Source organism: Mixophyes fleayi, chromosome 6 (assembly GCF_038048845.1).
Source record: "Mixophyes fleayi isolate aMixFle1 chromosome 6, aMixFle1.hap1, whole genome shotgun sequence".
NCBI classification, from domain to species: domain Eukaryota; kingdom Metazoa; phylum Chordata; class Amphibia; order Anura; family Limnodynastidae; genus Mixophyes; species Mixophyes fleayi.
The window spans coordinates 54636846-54649583 of NC_134407.1; the positions used below are offsets into that span (position 1 = coordinate 54636846).

The following is a 12738-nucleotide window of genomic DNA, read 5'->3' on the forward strand; positions in this document are numbered from 1 at the left end:
CAATTATGCTAGAAATCTCCGCTGATTTGAGCGCAGAAGCAAAATTGAGCGCAGATTTCTAACAAATCTCCACCGTGAAGTGTCTCTCGGTGTGACTCTTCGTGACTAATTGAATTCCCCCACATGACATTTTTCAGAGAACACAAAGTATGTAACAGCAAATTCACCAGATAGGCAGCCAAAATGCTTGACGATCTGGGATGATTAGAGGAATGGCAACTACATTTCTGTGCCAAAAAAATACAAAATCATGCGTCTCAAAAATCCAAAGACTGACCATAGTATTAATGATAGACAGAAAATGTAGCAAAGCAATGAGGAAGGTCAGCCGGATGCTAGGTTGCACAGGAAGGATTAGTAGCAGCGACTATATAGGTCATTAGTGAGATTGCATCTAGAATACGGTGTTCAGTACTGAAGGTCATATACCAGAAGGCGATAAATTGGAGATTGCACACAGAATGGTTACTTAATGACCTCCATATCTACAGCTTAGAGCAGAGAAGGGGTATGATAGAAGCTTTCAAACATATCTAGGTTTGAACAAAGTAGAGGTGGAAAGCATTCTACAGAGGAAAAGATTTAAAGTGCAAACAGACATACCCAAGGACTAGAGGGTTAGGGTAAATAAGGAATAATTAGTAGATAGGTGGAACAGCCTTCCAGCAGAGGTGGTAAAGATCACTACAGTGATGCTTGGTAATAATCCCCTGAATCTTTGTATAATAAAGTAAACTGGCACTAAAATATGGAGAAAAAAAAATCTTATAAAGCTTCTATAAGATAAGAAAACACCAGACATTAATTACGTTTTGCTTTAAGAGGCCTATCAAACACAAACAATAAATAAATCAATATATAATATGTGACCTATCAAATATATGATCTGTTTAACGGAGACAACAGTAATAATAGTTATATAGCGACAGTATACTCGGCAGCATTTTACAATTGGTAACCAATTGTCAAACTGAAAAAGAGGTAAGACGTATAGTTATATAGGTAATGTGACATTGGTTTGGTCACTAATGTGTTAATACCTCCAATCCTTGAGGAATCAACAGACAGTCTCTTGTGACGCGTTTTGCGTTTTACAGACAGAAAGCAGGATATAATACTTGAAAAAGGGCTAATTTTAAAGTTGAAATATTTGTTAAGATATTGTCACTTTAGTGAGTGTGTGGTTTAACAGCTGCACACAGAGCACTGAGGATAGAGCAGGCATCTATATTGTTGTTACAGTCAAACCACACTGTATCATCATCAGCAGCAGCTATTTATATAGCGCCACTAATTTCGCAGCATGTACAGAGAACTCACTCACATCAGTCCCTGCCCCATTGGAGCTTACAGTCTAAATTCCATAACACACACACACACACATACACGTGTCAATTTTATAGCAGCCAATTAACCTACTACTATGTTTTTGGAGTGTGGGAGGAAACCCACGCAAACACGGGGAGAACATACAAACTCCACACTGATAAGGCCATGGTTTGGAATCGAATTCATGACCCCAGCGCTGTGAGGCAGAAGTGCTATCCACTATGCCACTGTGCTACACGCTGCTATTATTTTAACAAGCCCAAAGAGTAGAACTGCACTTATTAAACATCTGGCATACTGCTTCAGAATAGTATAATTTTTACTAATTTTATTTTAGAACTACCAGTCACTTTCAAAGAGAAATAAATCCAGGGGGGTAGATGAATTAAATATTCTAAATAGGAAAAGTAGAGGTGTTGTCCATAGCAACCAGTCAGATTCTAGAATGTACTAGATTCTATTACAATCTATAAAATTATAGGTAGAATCTGATTGGTTGCTATGTAACACCTCTTTTCTTTTTTAGAAGGTTTGATACATCTACCCCCAGGTCTCTTTAATGTACCAGAAATACATCTGGTTTCCGCTGCCTGTCTTAATGTAGCGTTATCCTATGATCCCTAGTCTTGCTGTACAGGATGAGCTCCTGGCAGGTATAAGCATAGGATAAAGTCCAGACTAAAACAGATTACTGGACACTCAGCTGGTAGTACTGCAGATTTAGACACACTTGTATTATAGAATAGTTTGAGGGGGGGGCTGAAAATGTAAACATTTAGGACCAGATTCATTAAGAAAAGTAAAGCAAAAAAAAAAAAAAGAGTAACTTTGCACCTGGCAAATGTTACATTGGAGGGGGGGGGGGTTAAATTTAAAATGTGAAAACAGATTTATAGTAGGGATAGGGCATGTTCTAGATCAACTTTTTAGTTTCAGTGTAAAAAAAAAGTTATCAAGTATTTGTGTGCTGCATAAAAAGAACAGCCAGTATTTAAATTATGTGCACCCCTTGTAACATGAATTGTCCATGAGGAAACTTGCTCCTTTTTTTGCCTTACTTTCCATAATGAATCAGATCAACTTTTTTCTAGACCTGTTTTATTGTGATCCATTTGCTTTTTAATATTTGAGTTTCAAAGTTGCTGCAATATGTTGGAGTATAATATTGTCATTTCATTACACACCTGCACTACGTTTCATGCATCGTATATATACAGGGCTTTACAATTGTGAAAGTCAATGGAGGTGGTGTGGTTTGTGTTAGTGGGGTAAATTGTAGCAAGAACAGATGTAAATACAATGCTCTGATTGGACAGTGCTGTATAATATGTTGGGACTATATTTAAAAAATGAAAGCACAATATTTGTTTATATTCTCTGCCGATTGTGATCGTGCGCATGCAGAGTGAACAGGAATCTGCAGGTGTCGTGTTTTGATGCATAGTTATTATTTATACAACATTAGCTTTTATTTCATGCACGTGTTGCAGACTGTATGCAGGACAGGGATAAGTAAGATGTGGCTCTCCAGCTATAACACCAGACCCTGAATTGTGGAAATTGCTGGAGTTGTTCAACAACAGATGGAGGCCTGCCTTAAAATATGTTACCGGTTAATAATATTTTTTTTAAGTTTTTTTTCAAATTTTATTCTGATGAGTCGCCTATTGTTCACATGGCGTGATCCTAAACTACCCGTCAATACGTGAAAATGGTGCTGTTGTCGTTTTACACTGCTGCCCATATGTGTGCTTTTCTAGTGTCTATGTCCAGTTGAAATGCAATGTGAGAAATGCCTCACAAAACACTCATCATCATCATCATCATTTATTTATATAGCGCCACTAATTCCGCAGCGCTGCACAGAGAACTCATTTACATCAGTCCCTGCCCCATTGGAGCTTACAGTCTAAATTCCCTAATATAGACACACATTCACACACAGAGACAGACAGACAAACAGAGACTAGGATACATTTTTGATAGCAGTCAATTAACCTACCAGTATGTTTTTGGAGTGTGGGAGGAAACCGGAGCACCCGGAGGAAACCCACGCAAACACAGGGAGAACATACAAACTCCACACAGATAAGGCCATGGTCGGGAATTGAACTCATGACCCCAGTGCTGTGAGGCAGAAGTGCTAACCACTAGGCCACTGTGCTGCCCACTCATCTGAACAAGTCCTTTATTCTATTGTGTTCCTTATTAGATGGTAGAAAAATAACTATTACTCAGAGAAACGCAATTTAAATCTGTAATTTACAGGTAAATCCATTCCTACAAATGCTTGTAAATACGCTTCTTTTTGACAAAGGGTGTAAAACCTGTAATTATGAGAAGTGGAGGTGTTACCCATAGCAACCAATCAGATTCTAGTTCTCATTGATCTAGTACATTACAGGATTGGTTGTTATGGGTAACACCCACTTATCCTTTTTAGAAGATTTACCACCCACACCTTTTATTCCAGGATCTCCCCAGATGTCAAACTGCAGCCTTAAATTGTGTTAAAGCCCTCTCTGGTGACCATTACCACAGACCACATATTTTCTCTACTTTGAATCCAAGCAAAACATGCTAATGGTGCTCAGTTCATCAAGTGGATAGGCGGCTCCAGATACTATTTTTCTTACCATCTTCAAAAGTTGCTGCTGGTGTTGGTCTTGTTCTGAATCTCTCCTTAGCAATCCTAGAAAGAACCAAGAAGTGAGAATTCGACTGAAGTCATGACCCTGATAGAGGAATATGATGCTAACCTTTAAATTATCCTAGAACCTGAAACGCTGGTTTCAATTTCTTTAATTGGTTTGAAGAAAGTGTCCTGGTCTAAAAAAATAATTTAATTCAGGTCTCATTCAAAGACACCTCTCTGACTGAGTATCCTGACTATTCCAGCTCTATGTAATATCTGGCAAACAGACCCTTGCAGGTTAGAGACTAGTAGCTATAGGTAATGTTCTTCTTGCATGTATTAAGTCTGTTTGCTGAGGGTTTAAGTGGATTGGTGATGATAAAAAAAAAGTTTAAGCAATATTGTCTAGCTATGCAATTTTTTAAGCTGTTATAAGCACAAATGACATAGGGAAGTGTTTGGAGAGCTTATGGGGGTGTTTATTCTCTGTGATGGATAAACCAATTATAATCCAGAGGTACACAGTGTATATCTCAGATGTCTGCATTTAGGCTGGGTACACACTACAGCAATTTTCTCCTGATGGGTTATCTAACGATTTTACCAAGGATTGATAAAAAATGTAAAAAAAAAGTCCACATCAGCATACTGATTCATGTGTATACAATATACATGTTTTACAAGATTTACCCTCAGATCTGTGCTCTTCATCTGTCATAACCATCGGTTGTAAAGATCAAGGGGGGGAAATCCATTCCCCCCGAATTAGCGCAGCGTTAAAGCTGTTACCGTTATTACGTTAACTTTAACCCGGCTTTCTGCTCGCAGCTTAGGGAGCTGCGAGCAAAAAGCCATTGTTGAAGCTACCATAATAACGGCAATTAAGCGCATTATTACTGTAATAATGTGTAAGCCGCGTTACTTTTACCAGTAACATGGCCAATTGAATCCCCCACCCCATGACTGTCAACTCTGTGGAGAACCTAATCGTCAGTGCATACACACTGCAGAATTGGAACGACAACGTTGAACAAAGTTTTTAGTTCAGTTTACAAATGAAATGATACAATGAGCTTTGGAATGATAATCGCTCATTGTTGCAGTGTACCTACTGGTGCAGTATCGGACGGAAGTCATTTATTGGGTGGTTGATCTGAAAACCGTGTAGTGTGTACCCAGCCTTACCTCTAGCCACCCAGCAGTATGTTCTACTACAGTGTCTAGCTGAAGGTGCTACCACAATTTTTTCTTTTTATTTAAGCTAATTTTCATTCGACAAAGTAGATCCTATTATGTTGTAGTTGGATCCCTGGTTGCCGACATTTATATGACAACTGCAGATACAGATGCCACGTGGTTTTTCATGTTGCATTTGTTTTAGAGCTCATGGACATTGTAACTTTCCCTGCACCCTTGGTATAGTCTGTATGAGCCGTGTTTAATCCTTTATGAATGCTTCACCGACACTGAAAAAAGGAACCTCATTAAGGACAGATCCACAGTCCATAGCGTTCAGGGTCTATGCTTGATTGATGCGCCATATCCTAGTGTCTTCCAGTGCTTGTATGTACTGTTGGCACTGTCTTCATATGGTTCAGTCGACCTTATTTTCAGTTGCAGCAAACTGCCTTCTGTTGGAGGATGTGTCTCAAGCACACACCGCCACACGTGCTGGGAAAGAGTCTGTGTGTACAAGCCCTTACAAGTTATATTCATCTTTAAGGGGTTTTGCACACTACAGTCTCCACTTTACTTACCCAAGTGCACAGGTGGGGTTCATCCTTTAGAGAACAGGCCACAGTGCTGATCTGCAGTGTGCCCCAGCTGGAATCTTGGTGTAATGGTAGAAGTGCTGAAGGAGAGGCAGGAACACATAATAGCCGGCTCCAGATTGGAAGACAGTCAGGAACCATGTGCTTCTTATCCATCCTCCTCTACAGCACTGATACAATAAGACCTGGGGACTGCTGGACCTTACAACCAACAGAGTCCATGTGGAAGAACCCCTACCAATGATAAAGGACTGGAAAACTACTCTTAAACATTTAGTCATGAGTTTGTTTTTATTACAATATTTTTAAGTATTTCTGCAAGTATTGCAGGTATTTCCTCCTTTTTATTCATAAATCCTTGGGATCCATTTACCCTGGTATCATGACACAATGTCTGGTAATCTCAACATAATTGACCCCCTTCCCCTCAAACCTTCCTGGAAATCCTGTTGCTATGTTTGAGAACTTGTGCGTTATGTGGAGTTGGACACCCCAACTACATCACCTGTATAAACACCTACAGGGATAAATTCAGCATGTAATGTCAGTTTGTGGCTATCCAGACAGGCTGATGTAGGTTTCAGTATAAAGAACTTACTGCCTGGGCCAATAGAGTGTTATCTTATAAGATTTTATGTTTGATTGAACAATCATTTTAGGCCCAAACACACACAAAGGTTTTTTTTAACAATATCTGTGTCTCCACCCCCACCACCCACCCTTCAATGAATGAAATCATTCTAGCGGGTACAAGAAGGAAGCAAAGGAAAAATCGAGGAGCCCTGTGCTGTTGTGTGTATTTTGTAATCACTGTCTCTGGGCCTCAGTGCAGTCGCTCTGCCCACACAGTAGAAAGCCCCAATCCCATTGATATTCCTCCAGTAATGGTTTTTGATTCTGTTTTGCACACATACAGCACTTTGTACACCATAATTTGTTGCTTCAGTGAAATTCCTGAGTGATCTACAACTAAACTGCTCCATCTCCTTGATGAAGTCCTGGGCATCGCATGCTGAAACAAGTTTTCTGGGGGGTTACTCTGTATCTGTAGTACTGCATGTGCAGCCGATCAGGGTGGAAACAAATGAACCAATAAGATGCCTGAAGCACAGAACTTGCAGCTTCCTATTGGTCGTCCTGCTCACACCCATCTTCAGTAGCCTTTTTTAGAATGGCAATTAAGCAGCTTTTGATGTTTCTGCACTACAGAAAAGCAGAGTAAACTGTTTTAAGAGTGCAGTTCCTGAGGTTTTAATAAGGGGAAGGAGCAGCTCAGTTAAAGTTTAACACTTAACCGGGAATACAGCTTTAATGGCACATGTAACTATGCTGAGCAGACAAATCAGTTGGTTATGATGCTTGCAGGTTCAGTGCGTTCAAGGTAGAGTGTCAGACATTCTCCACTATGTGTAGAAGAACTATCTGCACTTTATTACTTTGTAGTACAATCCAAGTGTATTTTCCTAGGTGCTGATAAGAAAACATGCTGATAACTCTCCAACAATCTGTGCATCACCATACTATACATTCCAATGTCTTAAAACGTGAATGAATGCTTATCACATCTACTGCATGTTACATTTGCTGGTGTAGGTAAACAATGGAAGCATGATCATCTGAAGCCTAGCAGTGATCTTAGTCTGTCATTAATCGCGCAAACAAAAAGAATGACGCTATTTTTTACGATTAATTGAACAAAGGAGTGTGGGTTAGTACTAGATACAAATACAGGTACCAATTGGACTAGTCCAGTATAAGCTTTGCAAACCTACAGTCCTGTTTGATATGTTTATGTTTTATAAATGTAACATGAAATGTTGTTCCAGGAAGGTAGAGACAGATTAAATCCTTTTGTTTGTGTCCCTGTTCAGCAATCGGGAATGCATATGCAGTGTTAAGCAATGCAGAGAAGAGGAAGCAGTACGATCAGTTTGGAGATCAGAAAGTCAACGCATCACGACATGGACACTCAGACTTCAACAGAGGGTTTGAGGCTGACATCTCCCCTGAAGATCTCTTCAATATGTTCTTTGGAGGGGGATTTCCTTCTAGTAAGCACCTTCACTGCTCACTTTGTCATGTCTAATTTATAAGGACATTTCTTCAGTAATGTTACAGTAAGCTTTGGTAATCTGGGATCCTATTTACAAAGTTGTGACTTCTCAATCCTAGGTAATGTTCATGTATACAGCAATGGGCGAATGCATTATACTTACTCTCAGAGACAAAACCGACGGGAACACCAAGGAGATGTAAGTAAAATACGTCTGCATTTGAACCTGGTCAGCCCTTCTCAGGGAATGGTAAATGGTTGTGTAGTGAATCAAGCGCTCAGCCTCTAGAGGGAGCTCTAAGATTGGCATACAGATCTGTGCGAGGGAACACATTGTATTGTCCAGTACTATTTCAAGTAAACTTAAACTTGCCTGATGAAGGGGCCTCTGTGCTCTGAAAGCTAGCAAATATAAACATTTCTTTTGGTTAGCTAATAAAGGAATCACTCCTATAATATTTTTGTCTTTTTTGACATGAAAGTACTCAACATCACCTTAAGTAAATGTACAAATGTTTGTATTTGTACAGTATATTCTCTAGAAAAACTTATACACACTTCTGGGCCAGGCTAAGTGGTAGCATTCTGTTGCAGTTATCTGGATTCACTCTTGCCCGTCCACATTAAGCGCACATAGTATTCTAATGTTCATTTGTTTACAGTGTACAGTCATGGCCAAAAGTTTTTTGAGAATGACACAAGTATTGGTTTTCACAAAGTTTGCTGCTTCAGTGTTTTTATAACTTTTTGTCAGATGTTGCTATGGTATACTGACGTAAAATTACAATCATTTCATATGGCAGCACAGTGGCCTAGTGGTTAGCACATCTGCCTCACAGCACTGGGGTCATGAGTTCGATTCCCGACCATGGCCTTATCTGTGTGGAGTTTGTATGTTCTCCCTGTGTTTGCGTGGGTTTCCTCCGGGTGCTCCGGTTTCCTCCCACACTCCAAAAACATACTGGTAGGTTAATTGGCTGCAATCAAAAATTGACCCTAGTCTCTGTCTGTCTCCCTCTCTGTCTGTCTTTGTGTGAGTGTGTGTATATATTAGGGAATTTAGACTGTAAGCTCCAATGGGGCAGGGACTGATGTGAATGAGTTCTCTGTACAGCGCTGCGGAATTAGTGGCGCTATATAAATAAATGATGATGATGATGATGATGATGATAAGTGTCAAAGGCTTTTATTGACAATTTACATTAAGTTTATGCAATGTTGACCCTTCTTTTTGAAGGCCTCTGCAATTCGCCCTGGCAGGCTGTCAATAAACTTCTGGGCCACATACTGACTGATGGCCGCCCATTCTTGCCTAATCAATGCTTAGAGTTTGTCAGAATTTGTGGGTTTTTGTTTGTCCACCCGCCTCTTGAGGATTGACCACAAGTTGTCAATGGGATTAAGGTCTGGAGAGTTTCCTGGCCATAGACCCAAAATTTGAATATTTTGATCTCCATGTCACTTAGTTATCACTTTTGCCTTATGGCAAGGTGCTCCATTTTGCTGGAAAAGGCATTGTTCATCACCAAACTGTTCTTGGATGGTTGGGAGAAGTTGCAACCCCACACATGAATGGTCTCGGGATGCTTTACTGTTGGCATGACACAGGACTGATGGTAGTGCTCACCTTTCCTTCTCCGGAGAAGTGTTTTTCCAGATGCCCCAAACAATCTCCAAACTTTTGGCCATGACTGCACATTGCTACAACATGAATGCATTGAATGTATTATATAGACAGTAGTCGTCTATACCAGTGTTTCTTCACGTACAACAAAAGATGTCTTATTCTTGTATAGGGAAGTCTTGGAATGTTTGTCCAGTTGATGCCCATCCTGATCCTGATCATCGTGTCTGCCCTAAGTCAAATGATGGTATCCAATCCGCCTTACAGCCTCAGCCACCGACTGTAAGTAGATGCATTATAAATACAGCGCTGACCATAAGTTCTAGTAAGCTGGTCCAGATGTATTAGAATGAAACTGATATTCTCAGATAGAACGTGTTTCCATTAAATAACCTATATTAAAAGTTAACCAAGAAAAGAACAAAAAACAGCTGCTGGTGATTGAAGGGCAGGACCCAAATAACTTGGCTTGCTGCCCCTTCATAGCGGGCCATTCAGCCATTAAGAGGTCTATAAACACTGTGGCGTACATATATCCCCTTAAATTGATGTCCACCAAACCCTATAACACTATACTTGAACACTTTATTTTTTTTGTTTGCTCATGTTTTGTTTTGTTTTTTACTACTTGAACGTGTTTCACTAATTGAATATAATTGTCATTCCTTAGAAATTCCCTAGTTTTTTGTTAATAAAATGTTATTTTAACACATGCCTATGGAAGGGCTTCTCCACTTACACAGTGCTGTCCAGACTATGTATAGAGGGCCACATCTATCACTCTACACCATGCGCTCCAGCTCTCCACCATTTAAACAGCGCAAGAAACCATGATAACATACCTGTGTGTGGCATGGTGAAACAGGATACACTTAGTATGTGAAGACGTCTATGCATGAGACCAATGATGATCACAGGCCCACTACCAGTATATTCACTTTACCCAACATTTGCCCCATGCACAGCCCTGTGTCCTCCATAACAGCTTAATATCCATCATACTAGTCCCATGCCCAGAACACATTTAGTGTAAAAAAAAAACAATAGAAATAAAGCCCTTCAATCAATAAAAGTGCAGTGCTCTAGTCCAATTAAATTACAGGCTATTTCAGCTACTGTGATTTAATACTGTCAATTAAGGGAACTGTTTTCACTTGTTACCCAAATAACTAAACTGCTTGTTGCTGTGTTAGGGACCAGAGACATCTTACCAGGTTATTGCTATGGGCAGAATAAATTCTGTCACAGCACTGTGAGGAATGTGTTAAGCCATATCAATTAGGGCATTTGTTAAATTTAAATCCTAGCTTTATTACAAGATGTAAGGATCTAGAATTATTCAGTGAGATACTGTTCCTTTACATGGGATTTAATCATGAATCATTTGTCGGTTATCATAAGAAACGATAATACTGTTTGGTAAATACAAATATGGTGATTCATTTATAAAGCTCCTGCTGCAGTGTACAGCATAAATAATACATACAGAGCATTATAAAAATGACACAACAGGAGTGAAACTCCTCTTGTGGCAAGAGCTTATACCAGTGGTTGCCAAACTTTTTCAGTTCGCGGCACCCTTAGAGTCTCCATAATTTTTTCAAGGCACCCCTCCAAAATAATTACCGAGCAGTCCCGTTTTATAAGTAGTTGAAAAAACGTAATAAGTATTTAGGTCAGGACAGAAATACTTTAGTTGTATGCAAAAATAATACACATAAATCCAAGGGAAAAGAATATTTTTATAATTTTTTTTTTCAATTCTATTTCTGTCAAAGAATAATTTACAGCTAACTCACACTGCACCCTCCTTCATCTCCACACTCTCTCTGCGCCCTCTGCATTCCCTCACTCTGCCCGCTCTGCATCCCGGGGGCCAGGAAGAGAAAAAAAAAAACAGCTTACCAATCCGGCGGTGCCCGGGATGCTGGGTCCCAGGCACCGCTGGATTGGTAAGTTGTTGGTTTTTTTCTCTTCCTGGCCGTGGCACCCCTGTGACAGCGCAGCAGCGCACACTTTGGGAACCGCTGGTTTACAGTTTAAAGGATAACATTGAATTAAACGAGAGAGCGCTCCCAGTGGCCAAATTATAAAGAACTGTTGAAAAATGCTTGATTGGATTTATGGGTTTGTAACTTCTGAGCAACAATTAGGGGACTTCAGTAAAATGGCATAATGTGTCTTTACTGTTAAATGGAGATGAATATTTAAATAAATAAGATTATATTGGCATAGAAGCAAACACAGTCTGACAATCACACTCATTAGTATAATTAGGAACACAACACTAATTATCAGAAACCGTAATTAGTGTTGTGTGGCGCATGCGATATCTCGGCTCTTAATGCTGTGTAACAATTATTAAAGAAAACAACAGTATTTAAATGGATGTCACTTTCTGTATACTAATATCACATTCTTATGAACAAGCCTCTGATTATGACTGATAAATGTATCTGCTGGTAGAGTTCTTTTCCAATATCCAGCCTGCTTCTCATACAACTTGGACTAGTATGTACAATAAGCTTGGGGTTTATATACAGCACAAAGACTAGTATGGAAGATGGCAATAAAAAAATGCATTGTAGACTTGCACTGATGGACACTTCTTATTGTGGCTTCTTCTGTGCACAGGTCCGTGGGTCACATACACAAGAGGGTGACTGAGCACCTCAAGGTCCCTTACTTTGTGTCGGAAAGCTTTACCGAGGAGTATACTGGCATGAATCTGAGAAATGTGGAAAGAAGTGTAGAAGAGGACTTTATAGCCAATCTTAGGAATAACTGCTGGAAGGAGAAGCAGCAGAGTAAGTACACCGTGTTGTCCCTGTGTATCTAGGTGTACCCAGTTCCTACTCCTACCAGAGGCAGCTATTTTGTGGGTTGAACTAAAATGAATGACTCTAGTGGTTTGAGGCCTGAAGCACTTTACTCCTAGTTGAGTGATGGGGATAAATATTGGTACAGTCCACAAAATGGCTGTTTGCCCCTATATGTCGGCGATAAGTACACATTGTGGCTTGTCCTCATGAAGTGAATTCATACAGGATGTATTTTTGTTAAATGTATTATTTTTTTTTTACACATTGAAGCACTTGACCAGTGACCACTCAGGAGTACTGAAAGTCTTTTCTTCATAGGGACCCAGGATCTCCACTGTAGAAGCCATTTATGTTGTGTTCATTACAGGATGGACACATTGTGGGACAATGAAAGCTGTCTGAGAGCAGGGATCTGGTTTATATTCGTAATTCTGCATAGTTATACTTTCATCTGTAGTACCTTATATAGCACTAATCAGTGTTACAATAAGGTGAATGAGTTT

At 39.7% G+C, this 12738-nt stretch overlaps 1 protein-coding gene across 1 annotated transcript in view; it reads left to right on the forward strand.

Moving 5' to 3' along the window:
- Positions 1 to 12738, forward strand: part of DNAJB12 (DnaJ heat shock protein family (Hsp40) member B12) — a 40805-nt gene that overhangs the window by 25934 nt on the left and 2133 nt on the right. The window contains exons 4-7 of the mRNA XM_075216583.1: positions 7608 to 7787; positions 7909 to 7988; positions 9586 to 9695; positions 12048 to 12220. Coding sequence (XP_075072684.1) covers positions 7608 to 7787; positions 7909 to 7988; positions 9586 to 9695; positions 12048 to 12220 — 543 coding nt within the window. The remainder of the gene's footprint in view (positions 1 to 7607; positions 7788 to 7908; positions 7989 to 9585; positions 9696 to 12047; positions 12221 to 12738) is intronic.